General features: G+C 39.4%; 1 protein-coding gene across 2 annotated transcripts in view; it reads left to right on the forward strand.

Annotated features, from left to right (window-relative positions):
• The window catches only part of magi3a (membrane associated guanylate kinase, WW and PDZ domain containing 3a), a 200,525-nt gene that overhangs the window by 156,081 nt on the left and 30,210 nt on the right, over nucleotides 1-14,234 (forward strand). For both annotated transcript variants that reach the window (XM_022677132.2, XM_022677131.2), the window contains exons 8-10: nucleotides 2,799-2,923; nucleotides 8,759-8,950; nucleotides 12,867-13,412. In XM_022677132.2, coding sequence (XP_022532853.2) covers nucleotides 2,799-2,923; nucleotides 8,759-8,950; nucleotides 12,867-13,412 — 863 coding nt within the window. The remainder of the gene's footprint in view (nucleotides 1-2,798; nucleotides 2,924-8,758; nucleotides 8,951-12,866; nucleotides 13,413-14,234) is intronic.

Raw genomic sequence — 14,234 nt, forward strand, 5'->3', positions numbered from 1 at the left:
CATCTGGGATACTATAGAAACCATTAAGAAACACAATAGTACTTTACCAGTCAACCAATTAACAATACCATACCGTATCAACCACCTGAAGCACTGTATTAGCAATCTAGCAACAGCATAGCAACCATCTGGGATACAATAGAAACCATTAAGAAACACAATAGTACTTTACCAGTCAACCAATTAACAATACCATACCGTATCAACCACCTGAAGCACTGTATTAGCAATCTAGCAACAGCATAGCAACAATCTGGGATACTATAGAAACCATTAAGAAACACAATAGTACTTTACCAGTCAACCAATTAACAATACCATACCGTATCAACCACCTGAAGTACTGTATTAGCAATTATCAACACCATAACAACTACATGGTAACGATTGTTTCACCTGTGTGACCACATAGCCACAGCCTAACAACATCTGATCATCTGTGTAGCAACACCATAGCAGCCACTAAGCAACAGAATAGTAGTCACCTGGGATACCACAGTAACCACTTAGCAATAACATACCAATTTAACATTTTAGTAACCCTGTCTAACTCTGTCTGACAAAAACTGTCTAGCAACCACTGAGGAATACAACAGCAATTCATCAGGCAATGTTTAGCAATACCATATCAACCACCTAAGGTACTGTAGCAGCAATTGAGCAACACCATAAGAACCACATAACAAGGATTGTTTCACCTATGTGACCACAAAGCCACAACCTAACAACATCTGATCATCTGTGTAGCAACACCATAGCAATCTTCTAGAATACCACAGCAACCACTGAGGAACACAATAGCAATTCAACTAGCAAATTCCTGAAATATCAAAACAGCAACACCTTACAATACTACAGCAGCCATTTAGCAATACCATAGCTACGATTTTTTTCAACTTCTAGCAACAACAATAAATACCGTAGCAACCACCCAGCAAGATCATAGCCAAACTAGCCACACTCAAGTGATGCCATAGCAACAATCTATTAATTCCCTGGAAACAAGACGAATTCCAGATTGGAAGTGTAACTGGCTGAGAATACTGATGCAAAATAACACTGTTGGCCATTGATCCATTGAGCAATGTTAGCATTAGCATGACGAACACATACATAGCCTGTATGTTGCATTTATAATGCGTTATAATTCATCATAAGTCAGCAACTAAGTGCTTATAGAAGCTGGAAGAGCAGATGGTGAAGAACACAGCAGAATGCAGAAAAAAAAACACAGCTAACACCGTTCACCATCCATTCTTTCAGCCTGGACGTCGCTTCTGGGAGCGAACCTCTTAACTCTTCAGCTTTTGACAGGTTTGATTTTTATTTTTCTCAAATGGAAAGCTCCAATCCTTCTGGCCTTCAGGGCACAACGGAACTGAAGCTAAAGCGTGAACCCGGACATGCTGGAAGTTCCGCTGTGATTAGGAGAAAAAGTGTGAAAAAAAAATAACGCACCCTGTAACGGCAGAAAGGTGGCGTTTCAATAGATCCGACTCTCCCTCTCTTTCTCTCTCTCTCTCTCTCTCTCTCTCTCGCTCTCTCGCTCTCTCGCGTCAGCAGCAGCAGTGATTCACAAGCTGCTGCAGGTGAGGAAGCAGTGGAGCTTGTTAGAAGCGAGGTCAGGCCTCACTGTTGTAAAGTGCGAGCGCTGGCTGAAACAACCGGCCTCAAATGAGATGGGTTGTTTTTCTCTGCCTCCCTCTGGGGGATTGTGGGAGATGGAGTCCCAGCGAGAGGGAAATGCACTCAGACCCGTCGGCTCTCTTTATCTTACAAAGCCTCGCGGGAGTCGCGGGACCGGGGCGGCAGGCAAGGGAGCATCTTCAAAAAACAGTTCAGATATTCGGATATTTTATACATGGCTTGGATAGCGTGATTCGATTTACTGTTTAATCATTTAATTAATCGATGGCATGTCAGTCAGTCTAATCACTGCAATAGCACTGGTTCAGTACTTGATTGTAACTGGTTATGGTTTGGATTTTTTTTGGGTGGATGCGTGCATGGGTGTGTGGATGGATGGATGGATGGAAGAATGAACGGATAGACTGATAGATGGGTGAATAGATGGATCAGTGGATGGATGGATGGATGGATGGGAGAATGGACGGATAGACGGATAAAAGGATGGGTGGGTGGGTAGGTGGATGGATGAATGGGTAGGTGGATGGATGGATGAATGGAAGGATGGATGGATGGATGGGTAGGAGGATGGATAGACGGATGAATGGATGAGTGGGTGGGTAGGTGGATGGATGAATGGGTAGGTGGATGGATGGATGGATGGATGGATGGATGGATGGATGGATGGATGGAAGAATTGATGGATAGACTGATGGATGGGTGGATCAGTGGATGGATAGGTGGAAGAATGGACGGATAGACGGATGAATGGATGAGTGGGTGGGTAGGTGGATGGATGGATGCATTGATGGATGGATGGATAGACAGTTTGATAGACAGACAGACAGATTTAGTAGTGGGTGGGTGAGTACTTCTTCAACCTTCTTGCGAATTCAGAATACAGATTCATACACTGAATATAGTATAATGCATATATGAAGCAATTATAAAAAACTGTATAAAATGTAAGAAAACAACATTTGCATGAAGACCTGTTGCAGAACACAAACACAGCTCACAAAACAATCCCTCTATATCTGAGACTGCAGCAGCCTGTTGTTTTTATGGCCTGGCCTGGAGATTTGCTCCATCAATCCATTGGCTGGATCTTCACAATGTGAACTGTAGGCTTTTTTTTATTCTCCTTTATAACGTGTCCTGTGTTCCCACAGCCACATCAATCAGAGGACCCAGTTTGAAAACCCTGTGCTGGAGGCCAAGAAGAAGACCTGCCAGGATACTCCCACAGCCAGCAAACCAGGAGCAGTGGTGGCAGTGGCGGCAGCTGCAGGCTCAGGTAAGCTCGACCTCATTCTTTCATTCCTTCCACCATCTCCTCTCACCAGCTTTCATTCATTATTTCACTCGTTTATCAGTTAACCCAGCTAAAGCTGTTCAAACCTCCACGTGTTCAGATCCAGAGATTGCTCTGGACACGCTCTCATGGCTCCGGAAATATAAAGGTAGGCGTTAAAAGGAAAGAAACTGAAATAAATGAAAGAGGGATTTTAAAACCCGTCCACACACAGCCTCCGGTTCGTTTGAAGTCAATGGCACAAGTGTTTTATTGGCGGCCAATTATATTATTTTCAGCTCCTACCAATGACTGATTTGGTCGACTGTAGATAGAAATTCTCTCAGTCCTCCTCCTCAAAGCTTTCCCTCCGCCGCTTCAGGTGGCGTCAGAAGGTTAGCGCTGTTAGCGAGCGGAGACGGGACTGGGACTGATTCAGGCGTACCTGTCATTTGTGTTTCACTCGCACTGTTTCGAGTGTCATCCAGCTTTTGTGCACGTCTCATTTTGACGGGCATCAGGCGAATTGGAAGCGACCCCCTCTTCTTCTTGCTCAAATGCCTCTCTTTTTGTTTCTCTCTCTCTCTCTCTTCTGGTATTCCGTTCTTCCACTGCCTGAAAGCTTTTTTGAAGCCTCTGTAGATGGACATTTTAGATTATAGTTACATAAACTATTGACAGATGCTGTATTTGTATCTTATGTGTCTATCCATTTGTCCATCCATCCATCCATCTCACTTTCAGTTTATCCATCCATTCACTCTCCCTCTATTCATCCATTTGCCTATCCACAGTCTATATATCCTCATATCCATCTGTCTATCAAGCTATTCATTTATCCACTCACCTACCAATCCATCCATCCATCCATCCATCCATGTATCTGTCTCTCACATTCAGTTTATCCATCAATTTTCTCTCCCTCTATTCATCCATTTGTCTATCCACAATCTATCTATCCTCATATTCATTTATCTGTTCACCTACCAATCCATCCATCCATCCATCCATCCATTCCAGTTTCGCACAAAATAAATTGATTAGTCAAGCAACTGTCCATCCAGACATTTATTTTTCCACTTATCCGTCCATCCGTTTATCCACCCATAAATTGGTTGATTCATTTCTTTATCCAACTATCCATCCATTCATCTGTTTATCTATCCGTTCATCCATTTGTTAGTTTATCTGTCTGTCCATCCATTTATCCCTTTATCAATCTGTTTATCTGTTTATCCATCTGTTTGTTTATTTATCCATGATTTTATTCATCTGTTTATCCATCCGTCCATCCATCCATCTGTTTATATATCCGTCCATCCGTTCGCTTATTTATCCATCTGTCCATGAATTTATCTGTTTATCCATCCGCCTATCTGTTTATCCATACATTTATCCATTTATATATCCGTCTATTCATTTATCCATCCATTTATCCAATTATCCATCTATTATCCGTTTATCCTTCCATCCATTTATCCATCTGTTTGTCCGTCTGTTTATCTATCCATTCCAGGGTTTCCTACAGAAAATTGGTTAGTAAAGGTGGCTGCCCTAACTATAAAGCACTGTGGGAAACCCTCCATCCATCCATCCATCCATCCATCCATGCATTTATTCATCAATGTCTTGTTAATTTCCTTTATTTTGGAAGAAACTCCCATACAATTTATACATTCATATATACTATATATATCATACCATTACAAACATATAAATTATTTACAATTAATACTGAATATTGTCCAGTATAGTCCGGTAACTCAATACTTTTTCAATACAGTCAGGACATCTGGAAATGTGTATACACACACACACTCTCTCTGTATACACACATTGATGGCTAAATTAACGAGTTCCTCTCAGATGTAGAAGTGTGTGAAATGCACGCTCGAGGCCCGTATGTTTTAATTACTCCAGAAATCCTAGTTTCCTCTTCTTAATAAAACGCTCTCCTGTTACTGACACTCCTCAGCTCTGTGCTTTAAACTCAGTTTCCTTCCCAGTATGTAAAAGCTGGTGTGATCTGAACAGCAGACAGGTTTACTGGGAGCCCGAGGCCTGAGCTGAGTTTATCTCTCCTCCATCACACCGTTTAAACAGTCAGACAGACAGACAGCAGGGCGACGGCTGAGGAATATTTATGTAGATATGTGTTCTTCTGTTTTAAACGTCAGTTCATCTCAACACCTCTTACCTTCACACTGCACTTATCCTCCGTCTAGAATAGAGCATTGTTTTGACTGGCAGTCCAGACATTTCGCTCAGGTTTCAGACTGTGACATCATCAGTCTCAGTCTCAGTCTGATCCACAGTACGAGCTTCATTACAATATATATATAATCAGATAGATAGATAGATAGATAGATAGATAGATAGATAGATAGATAGATAGATAGATAGATAGATAGATAGATAGATAGATAGATAGATAGATAGATAGATGCCTACTGCCTATATGAAACAAAAATAATACACAATAAATACATTAAATTATTTTTTAATTATTTTTTTTTTCACATAGAAAATCGATAAAATTCAGTAAGTAAAGTAAAGTTCTGTAGTTCTACACACACACACACTGCTTTCACACTTTAATTAAAGACTGACATTTTATAATCAGCTCCCCTTGAGACACACACACACACACACTCTCTTACACACACACACACTCCCTTTGTGATGAGTTAATCAAGTACATGTAAACATTATTCCACCCCCACATCACTCACTCACACACTCACTCTCTTTCACTCACTCTCTCTCTCACTCACACACACACACACTGCAGATTTGATGACAGAAACTGATCATGTCTAGACGTATTTTAAGGATGTGTGGCCTGAACCTGCAATAATTAACTAATGCACGTACACTCACACACACACACACACTCACACACACACACACTCAAATCCAGTGACAGGAGGTAACCGCATGGCCTCCATCCACATGGCTGGGCACGTGCTCGTAAACGTGAGCATGTGTGGAAAGCTGTGCACATCAGTACAGCACAGTTTAACAGCGCAGATATTTCCAGTTACTGCTGAATTCACGCTTCTAATCCCAGAAAATGTATCCTTATCCTTAATCTTCTTTACCTTTTAAAAAGCCATTTAAATGCCTGATTAAAGGGCCGATTACTGTTGTTTTGCTGTTTTGCTGTATTTCTCTTGTTTTGAGTTGAGCTCGGCACTGACTTAATTGCTCTTGATTGGTCCGGGCGCGAGACAGCGCGCAGGTGGGGGCGGGGCTGGTGACGTCATGGGCCCTGCGTTGTTTAATATTGCGATATATATGTCGTAGAAAACAAAGCATTTGCAATATAAAATTTTTCAAATGTCGTGTGTGAGTATGAGAGTGTGTATGCTCTTGTGATTTCACTCTGTTCACCACACACAGTGCCGGTCGCCCAAGATAGAAGTCATAAATGAGCAATCTTTCCCTCAGGAAATGGGATGCACGCTTGGAGAATCGTGGAACGATATCAGATACTAATATGTAATGATTAATATTTCATTTCCCTCCATTATTCTTCCTCATTCCGTTCCGTTTTTCCTGCTTGGCTCTGCGAGTGCTGGAGAATAGACTCGTTTAGGCTCTGCATGCTGATGCGGGGCTGTTGTTGAACTGCTAGAATGAGAAATGAGTTTATTTCCAGCTGCTGAGTGACGCGTGCTCTCCGGCACTCTGCCGATTAGCCAGAGCTGCTGGTTATCCCTTTCAAACCTGAACCTTCTATTTTTAATGGCATCCAGCCTGGAATTAACAGCGTGTGGAAGTGTGTTTCTGTTGAACGCTGCATCGTTTTATAGCTATGTAGTAAATGGTCACCATCTGCAGAGCATATTGGTGGATACAGAGTTTCAATTTTTTGGAGCATCTGCCATAAAAAACACTTATTGTAGTCAGGGTATCAAAATAAATACATGTATAGTTTATATAATATATACAGGGTTAGACAATGAAACTAAAACACCTGTCATTTTAGTGTGCACCAGTAAGAGCAGAGTGTGAAGGTTCAATTAGCAGGGTAAGAGCACAGTTCTGCTCAAAATATTGCAATGCACACAACATTATGGGAGACATACCAGAGTTCAAAAGAGGACAAATTGTTGGTGCACGTCTTGCTGCTGGAGCATCTGTGACCAAGACAGCAAGTCTTTGTGATGCATCAAGAGCCACGGTATCCAGGGTAACGTCAGCATACCACCAAGAAGGACCAACCACATCCAACAGGATTAACTGTGGACGCTGTAAGAGGAAGCTGTCTGAAAGGGATGTTCGGGTGCTAACCCGGATTGTATCCAAAAAACATAAAACCAGGGCTGATCAAATCACGCAGAATTCAATGTGTACCTCAACTCTCCTGTTTCCACCAGAACTGTCCGACGAGACATAAATAACTTTTTGATATTTTTTAGCTGCACCACAGTTTGGAAACCACTGGTTCCGATCATTTTTTAGGTCATAAACATGATGAATCTCAGATGGGATACAGAACGTTTAGGGAACCCACTGTATGTCATGCAGATATTTTTATGCACACTGTGTAGCAGAGCAATATATCACAGCCTATCATAAATTGGTCTTGGTGGAATTGAGTAATTATGCAGCTAACAAGCAGCTAGCTGCTACATCGACCCGCCGCTCCAGCACTGATTTAAGAAACTCTCCTCAGAGCCGACTGTCATTAGTGAGGGTTGTTAGAGTATTTATTTATTACTTATTAATTAAGAGAGCGATTAGGCCCATGTATGTAGTAAATGATGTGTTGAGTAATGAATGGGCCTGAATATATAAATATAATCTGCTCTGATGTTTATAACACAACCACTCTTCCCCTCAATCACTGAGAGATTTATATTTTTTTATATTACTCACTTTCTAATCTTAATTTCTTATCAAATAAACCTCATGTTTTATTATTATTTTATTATTATGATTTTTATCTTTATTTTTATTTATTTTTCTTTTAATTTAAAATTATTAAATGTAGTTGTTATAAGTAAACTGAGTAAAATGAACATTGTTGTTTTAGTCTATAAACTACAGACATTTCTCCCAAATTCCAAATAGAAATATTCTCATTTTTTATGCTCTTTAGAGCATTTATTTACAGAAAACGAGGAATGGCTGAAATAAGAAATAAGAAAAGATGCAAGAAAAGAGCTTTCAGACCTCAAATAATGCAAAGAAAACAATTTCATATTCTGTAAAAAGATACAGGAGTGCAGGACCCACCAGGTTATGTAACAGTTTTTTCCCCCAAGCCATTAGACTGTTGAACTCTGAGCCATATGCCAAACCGAGTACTAGTTATTTGCTTTTACATATGAAACAAAATTTCTAATTTCACTAGTCACTTTATTTATAGGTATTCATGCTACTACCTTAGATGTATGAATATTAATGCAGATGTACATTATGTATCTATATCATTTACCTATATTTTATAGTTTATATTTATGCTGCTACATTTCCAGTTGGTGGAATAACCCTGTTTTTTAATCACAGTTTTTTTTTTCATGCATCTTGGCATCATGTTCTCCTCCACCAGTCTTACACACTGCTTTTGGATAACTTTATGCTGCTTTACTCCTGGTGCAAAAATTCAAGCAGTTCAGTTTGGTGGTTTGATGGTTTGTGATCATCCATCTTCCTCTTGATTATATTCCAGAGGTTTTTAATTTGGTAAAATCAAAGAAACTCATCATTGCTTTTCTGTTCACATGGATGATTTTAGCCAGATGCTGCCGGTCACGATACTTACCACCCACTGCTCTCTCCACTGTAATATGTTAATATAGCTTCTATACATCTGCTTCTCTCTGACAGAAGAGGCTGGAGTGAGGGGCTTCACGCGGGACCCGTCCCAGCTTCAGGGGGCGATACTGCGCACCGCCCTGAGGAAGAGCCCCCAGGGCTTTGGCTTCACCATCATCGGCGGGGATCGTCCGGATGAGTTCCTGCAGGTGAAGAACGTGCTGCGGGACGGCCCGGCCGCACAGGACAACAAGATCTCCTCCGGTGGGTCTGATTCCTCATACACACGTCACCCCTCACCCCTCATCCCTCACACATCGTCACACTGAATAAACTCCAGCTCAGAAAAATGTGTTCAATAGACAACGTCAGTCTCCAGCTCATCTTCATTGTCTCTTTTTATAGCACAGCCTTGACCACTGAGCAACGCAAAGAGAGATATTCTGTCTTTCCTTCAGGCCATTTACTCTTAAATACTGCAGTGTTTATCCTCACTAATCCTCACTGTCGGAAATGGTAACTTTTTTTGCATTTTTTGAAAATATTAAATTTACAAAAAAAAAAAAAAACATATTTTTGTAAGTTTTAAATAATGTAATATTTGGTTCTATTGTGTTGGTTCATACATCAGAAAATAGTGACACTTTTAAAAAAATTATGGTTAAAAAGTGGCCTGTTTTTGCATTTTTTAAATCATAATCATACTTAATTTTTTCAGATTATCAAACAAACTTTAATATAAAACAAATAAAACCTGAGTAAATATAAAAAGCTCTTTTTAAATGATGATTTTATTTATTAAGGGACAAAAAATATCCAAATCAATCTAGTCCTTTGTAAAAAAAAAAAGTGTGTGCCCCTTTTCCTTTATTATGCAAAATGCCGTAAAAAAAAAAAAAAAAATGTTTTTACTCAGATTTTATTCTTAAATGGTCAGTGCAAATGATAGTCTGTAAAATTTCATAACAAAAAAAAGTCATGACTTGTTAACTATGAATCCAATTTTGTTGCACAAACCTCCCAATGAGTTTAAAAAATAAAAAACACATTATTATACACGACAGAGTTTCCAAACATTTAATAGGTTTTAAAGATCTGCAAATTATCATCATCAATTTGGTCACATTTCCTCAAATCAAAAGCTATTTTAACCAAAAACATCTTTGATATTATCTCATGATTATTTGGAAAACTCGAGAAAAATACCACTTGCATAATAATTTGGAACAATTTGTAATTTGGTATATATAATATATGAACTAATATGATAGCTCCAAACTAGCACACATGCTAACATGCTAATTATGATGAAATATGATACGATAACAAGTGACATAACTTATCATACAGATATCATGAGATACAGGACTAGTATTGTGTATCTCAGATGCTGAAGAACTCTGCACATACCTGCACTGAATGTGAATGTGAATGTGATCAACCTCACTCACACAAGATAACACCTCACAACTTACACACATACAATACAGGTGTAACCCTTCATGATTGGTTGAAAGCTGCTCTCCTGTGGCCTGAACTTTCTTCATCCCTTCATTAATTTTGACGGCGCTGCTTGGATGCCTAAACCTCATTCAGTGACCTGCTGTTATCTGCAGCATCATGCGGACAGTGCTAATATAAATCACAATTGGTGTGTGTCAGTGTGTGTGTGTGTGTGTGTGTGTGTGCGCCAGGGGAACTGGCATTACCACAGAGCTGCATTGAGCGATAATTACAGAGCGCACACGCTCACCGCCCTCCATTACAAAGGCAGGAAATGAATGCCTCTGCACTTCCTTCCCCAGGAGACTTCAGGCCGTGCATCTAATTGAAATAATTCAACTAAAATGTAAATTTGATGCTAAAATAGCGCTGGATGCATTGTATCTAGTAAGCACAGGAGCAGAGCCGTGTGGCATTATTAATAACGAGGAAGGAAGTGACACCAGGACTGTGTGTACGTCGTAACTGCGTTCTGTTAGCAGATACCCACGCGTAGCTGTGCAGCACCAGCTGGTTTAATTTCAGCATATTAAAGCATAAAGACACTGCTTTATATCAGTATCAGACAGTATAATATGCTGTCTTATTACAGTACAAATAATAATTATGATTTATTTGTAAGTGTAAAGTACAATCAATTATTTTGACACAAGCTGTGTGGTGTTTAAGCATTTAGCATCAACAGTAATGCAGTAATGTTCTCCTGCAAGCGTGTTGAGCTGTGCAGTGATGTGCTTTTACTCAGAGGATGGTTGGGTCATCACTTTTTCCATTCCCCAAATGTTTTTGATATAGCATATATAGACCTAAATAGGGGGAAACAGGTGGAATTTAAACGCTGCTTATTTGTGCAATATGTAAATAAATATGTATATGTTGATTTATTAAACATAAGAGCTGAAGGACCCTATCGAAAACCCTGCGTAAGGTGCGTCGCAATGCTCTTTGCTATCTTATCTTAGTTTAGGAAAAAAAATCTACACTAATGTGTGAGGTGTGTTCAGGTAAATATCTGGCGTGTTTCTACAGTACTTTGGGGTGGAAACACAAGTGCTCCACTGACTGATTAAAACCCTGACCACAGTCAACAGTTGGAAGTCCATTCCTATAGGTGTTTCCAGCATGCTGTGTACACGCTCACTCGTTAAACACACTGCAGAGCACAAACTCGACTTTTAACTCAACAATAAACAGAATAAAAAATAAAATAACATTACTGTTCCCTTAAATGAGCTGAACAGAGTGAACACACAGCTCCATATTCTCTGCTGAGATGCACAAAAGCGCTGCACTGTTAAGATACGAACACACCAAAGTTAGGAAATTGGCACACTGATTGGTTTATTTCACGTCACACCCAAAATTAACCACACCTATGATTAATTAAGAGAATAAGTTCATGACTTTTAATGCACATTTTATAAAATAATGTCAATAATTATATATATTTATAAAAACAATGTTAACATACTTTACACACCCAAGCAGACAAGTCCTATATAGACCTGATGAACCAGTATGTGACAACATGGCTTTAGAAGAACTTGGAAAAACAGTTAAATATGCAGGGCAGGTAGTATCTCTGTAAATACACTGTTTATTGTATTAATCTATTAATGTTATTGCTTGTTTAAAGGTGTGGTGAGCATGAATAGCCCTGTATTTGTTGTTTTATGGTTTTAATATCTTCACTATTGTTCTAAAACAATAGAATAAATAGAATACTTGACACTGACCACTCCACCAGCTCGGCATATAGAACATGCAGCGAGTAAAAGCAGGCAAAACGCAGCTGATTTGGCTAAAACGGAGTGAGACGTGTAAAAAAAAAAACTCCCAGCCTCCCTCTGTGCATTCCTACAGAGAGAGGCTCATTATACAGAGCAGCTGAAGTGTGGTGAGCTCAGACTCCCCACTGAAGCAGAGATTTTCTGAGGGAGCAGAGCAGCTCTCTTTTCTGCCGTATACTCTCTTTATATCAGTGTATTCTCTGGAGGCAGGAGAGAGCAGAAGCTTGTGCCTCACCAGTTTTCCTCAAATTACATCCTACCCAGTGTCAGAGCTGTACTGTGGGAAGTTACAAAAAAGAGTGCAGAGTGTAGATTATATATATATATATATATATTACTACTGCTTAGAAACATCTGTACAACTGTCCAGGATGTCCTGGGTATGCACAAGTATCCAGTATGTGAACATCCATTTTTAAAAATACAGTATATATCTTTTATTATTAGTTTACATTTAAAGATTGGTATCAGACAGTGCGTCATTTTGTGTTGTCTTTAAAACGTGTTCAAAAAATAAGAGAGCATCTAAAAATGATGAGTTTCTTTAATTTTACCAAATTAAAAACCTCTGGAATATAATCAAGAGGAAGACGGATGATCACAAACCATCAAACCACCAAACTGAACTGCTTGAATTTTTGCACCAGGAGTAAAGCAGCATAAAGTTATCCAAAAGCAGTGTGTAAGACTGGTGGAGGAGAACATGATGCCAAGATGCATGAAAACTGTGATTAAAAACCAGGATTATTTCACCAAATATTGATTTCTGAACTCTTAAAACTTTAAAAAATGTCTCATTTTCTGCAAATAAATGCTCTAAATGACAATGAAAATGTTCATTTTACTTAAGCATAATTCTATAAATAGCAAAATCTTCTCTCCTACAGGAGACGTGATAGTGGACATTAACGGCACGTGTGTTCTGGGGAAGACTCACGCAGACGTGGTGCAGATGTTCCAGTCCATCTCCATTAATCAGTACGTGGACATGGTGCTGTGCCGCGGGTACCCGCTGCCGGAGGACGCCGGGACCAGCGATGATGGGACAGGTGATGCTGTTCAGCCCCCGCAGCTGCAGGACGTCCAGCCCAGAGCTCCCGAGCTTGCGGCTTCACCGCAGGACCCGCTGTACCCCGTCAACGGGCGCTACCCGGCCGACGCCCCGGCCGAGTCCACCCTGCTGCAGCCGGAGCTGGTGAGCGTGCCGCTGGTGAAGGGGCCCGGGGGCTTCGGCTTCGCCATCGCGGACTGTCCTCTGGGCCAGAAGGTGAAGATGATCCTGGATGCGCAGTGGTGTCGTGGTCTGCTGAAGGGCGACGTCATCAAAGAGATCAACCGACAGAACGTCCAGACGCTGAGCCACGCCCAGGTGGTGGATATCCTCAAAGATCTACCTGTCGGTGCGGAGGTCAATGTGCTTGTGCTGAGAGGAGGTAAGGGGGGGAAGTCTATTATTTTTATATTATTTTTTATATAATCAAAATGTTAAGCAACTGTTTAAAACACAGAAAAAAGTACTTAATATTATATTTTATAAGCCAAAGCCATATTCTGCCAAATTTGTGCCATTTCAGTCCCTAAGAAATTACATGTATAAATGTGCAAATAAAATAAAAACATAAAAAAACTAAAAAACTACTTAGAACTAGAGGTGGGCGATATGGCCTTAAAATAATATCACGATATTTAATGGTATTTTCACGATAACGATATTCTTGGCGATATGACAAAACACTGAAATAAAAAAAATATATTTCAAGAATACACTACTGCAACAAAATAAAAAAATACAATTTTATTATTGCATAAAAAATACATAATAAATACATAACACATAATAAAGAATTCTATCAGATTTATCTTTTATCTATTTCAGAATTACATAAAAAGCTTTCATGTTTGATAAGAAACATTACTGAAAAGCATAATTGTAATAGAATAAAAATTGTAATAAAAACTATTTAAGTAAATAAGTGCTTAAATATAATGAATAAAATCATAAAATTGACTCTTTCCTGAACTCATTTTAAAATCAATATTTTCCTGAAAACAAATCAAACAGTTCATCTCCTCCAAACCTTTAGTTTCGTTACGTTTGTCTATTTTCAAACTTGCAGAATTTGGGTTGATTCCTGAATTCAGATTTACTGATCTGGAATTATTATTATTAAGTGGAGTAGAGAGAAAGTGAACAGATTTCAAATCCCTTAAATTTTCAGAGTGTAAATAAGTTATTTTACTGCAGAAAAAATGGT

Source organism: Astyanax mexicanus, chromosome 13 (genome assembly GCF_023375975.1).
Source record: "Astyanax mexicanus isolate ESR-SI-001 chromosome 13, AstMex3_surface, whole genome shotgun sequence".
Lineage (NCBI taxonomy): Eukaryota > Metazoa > Chordata > Actinopteri > Characiformes > Acestrorhamphidae > Astyanax > Astyanax mexicanus.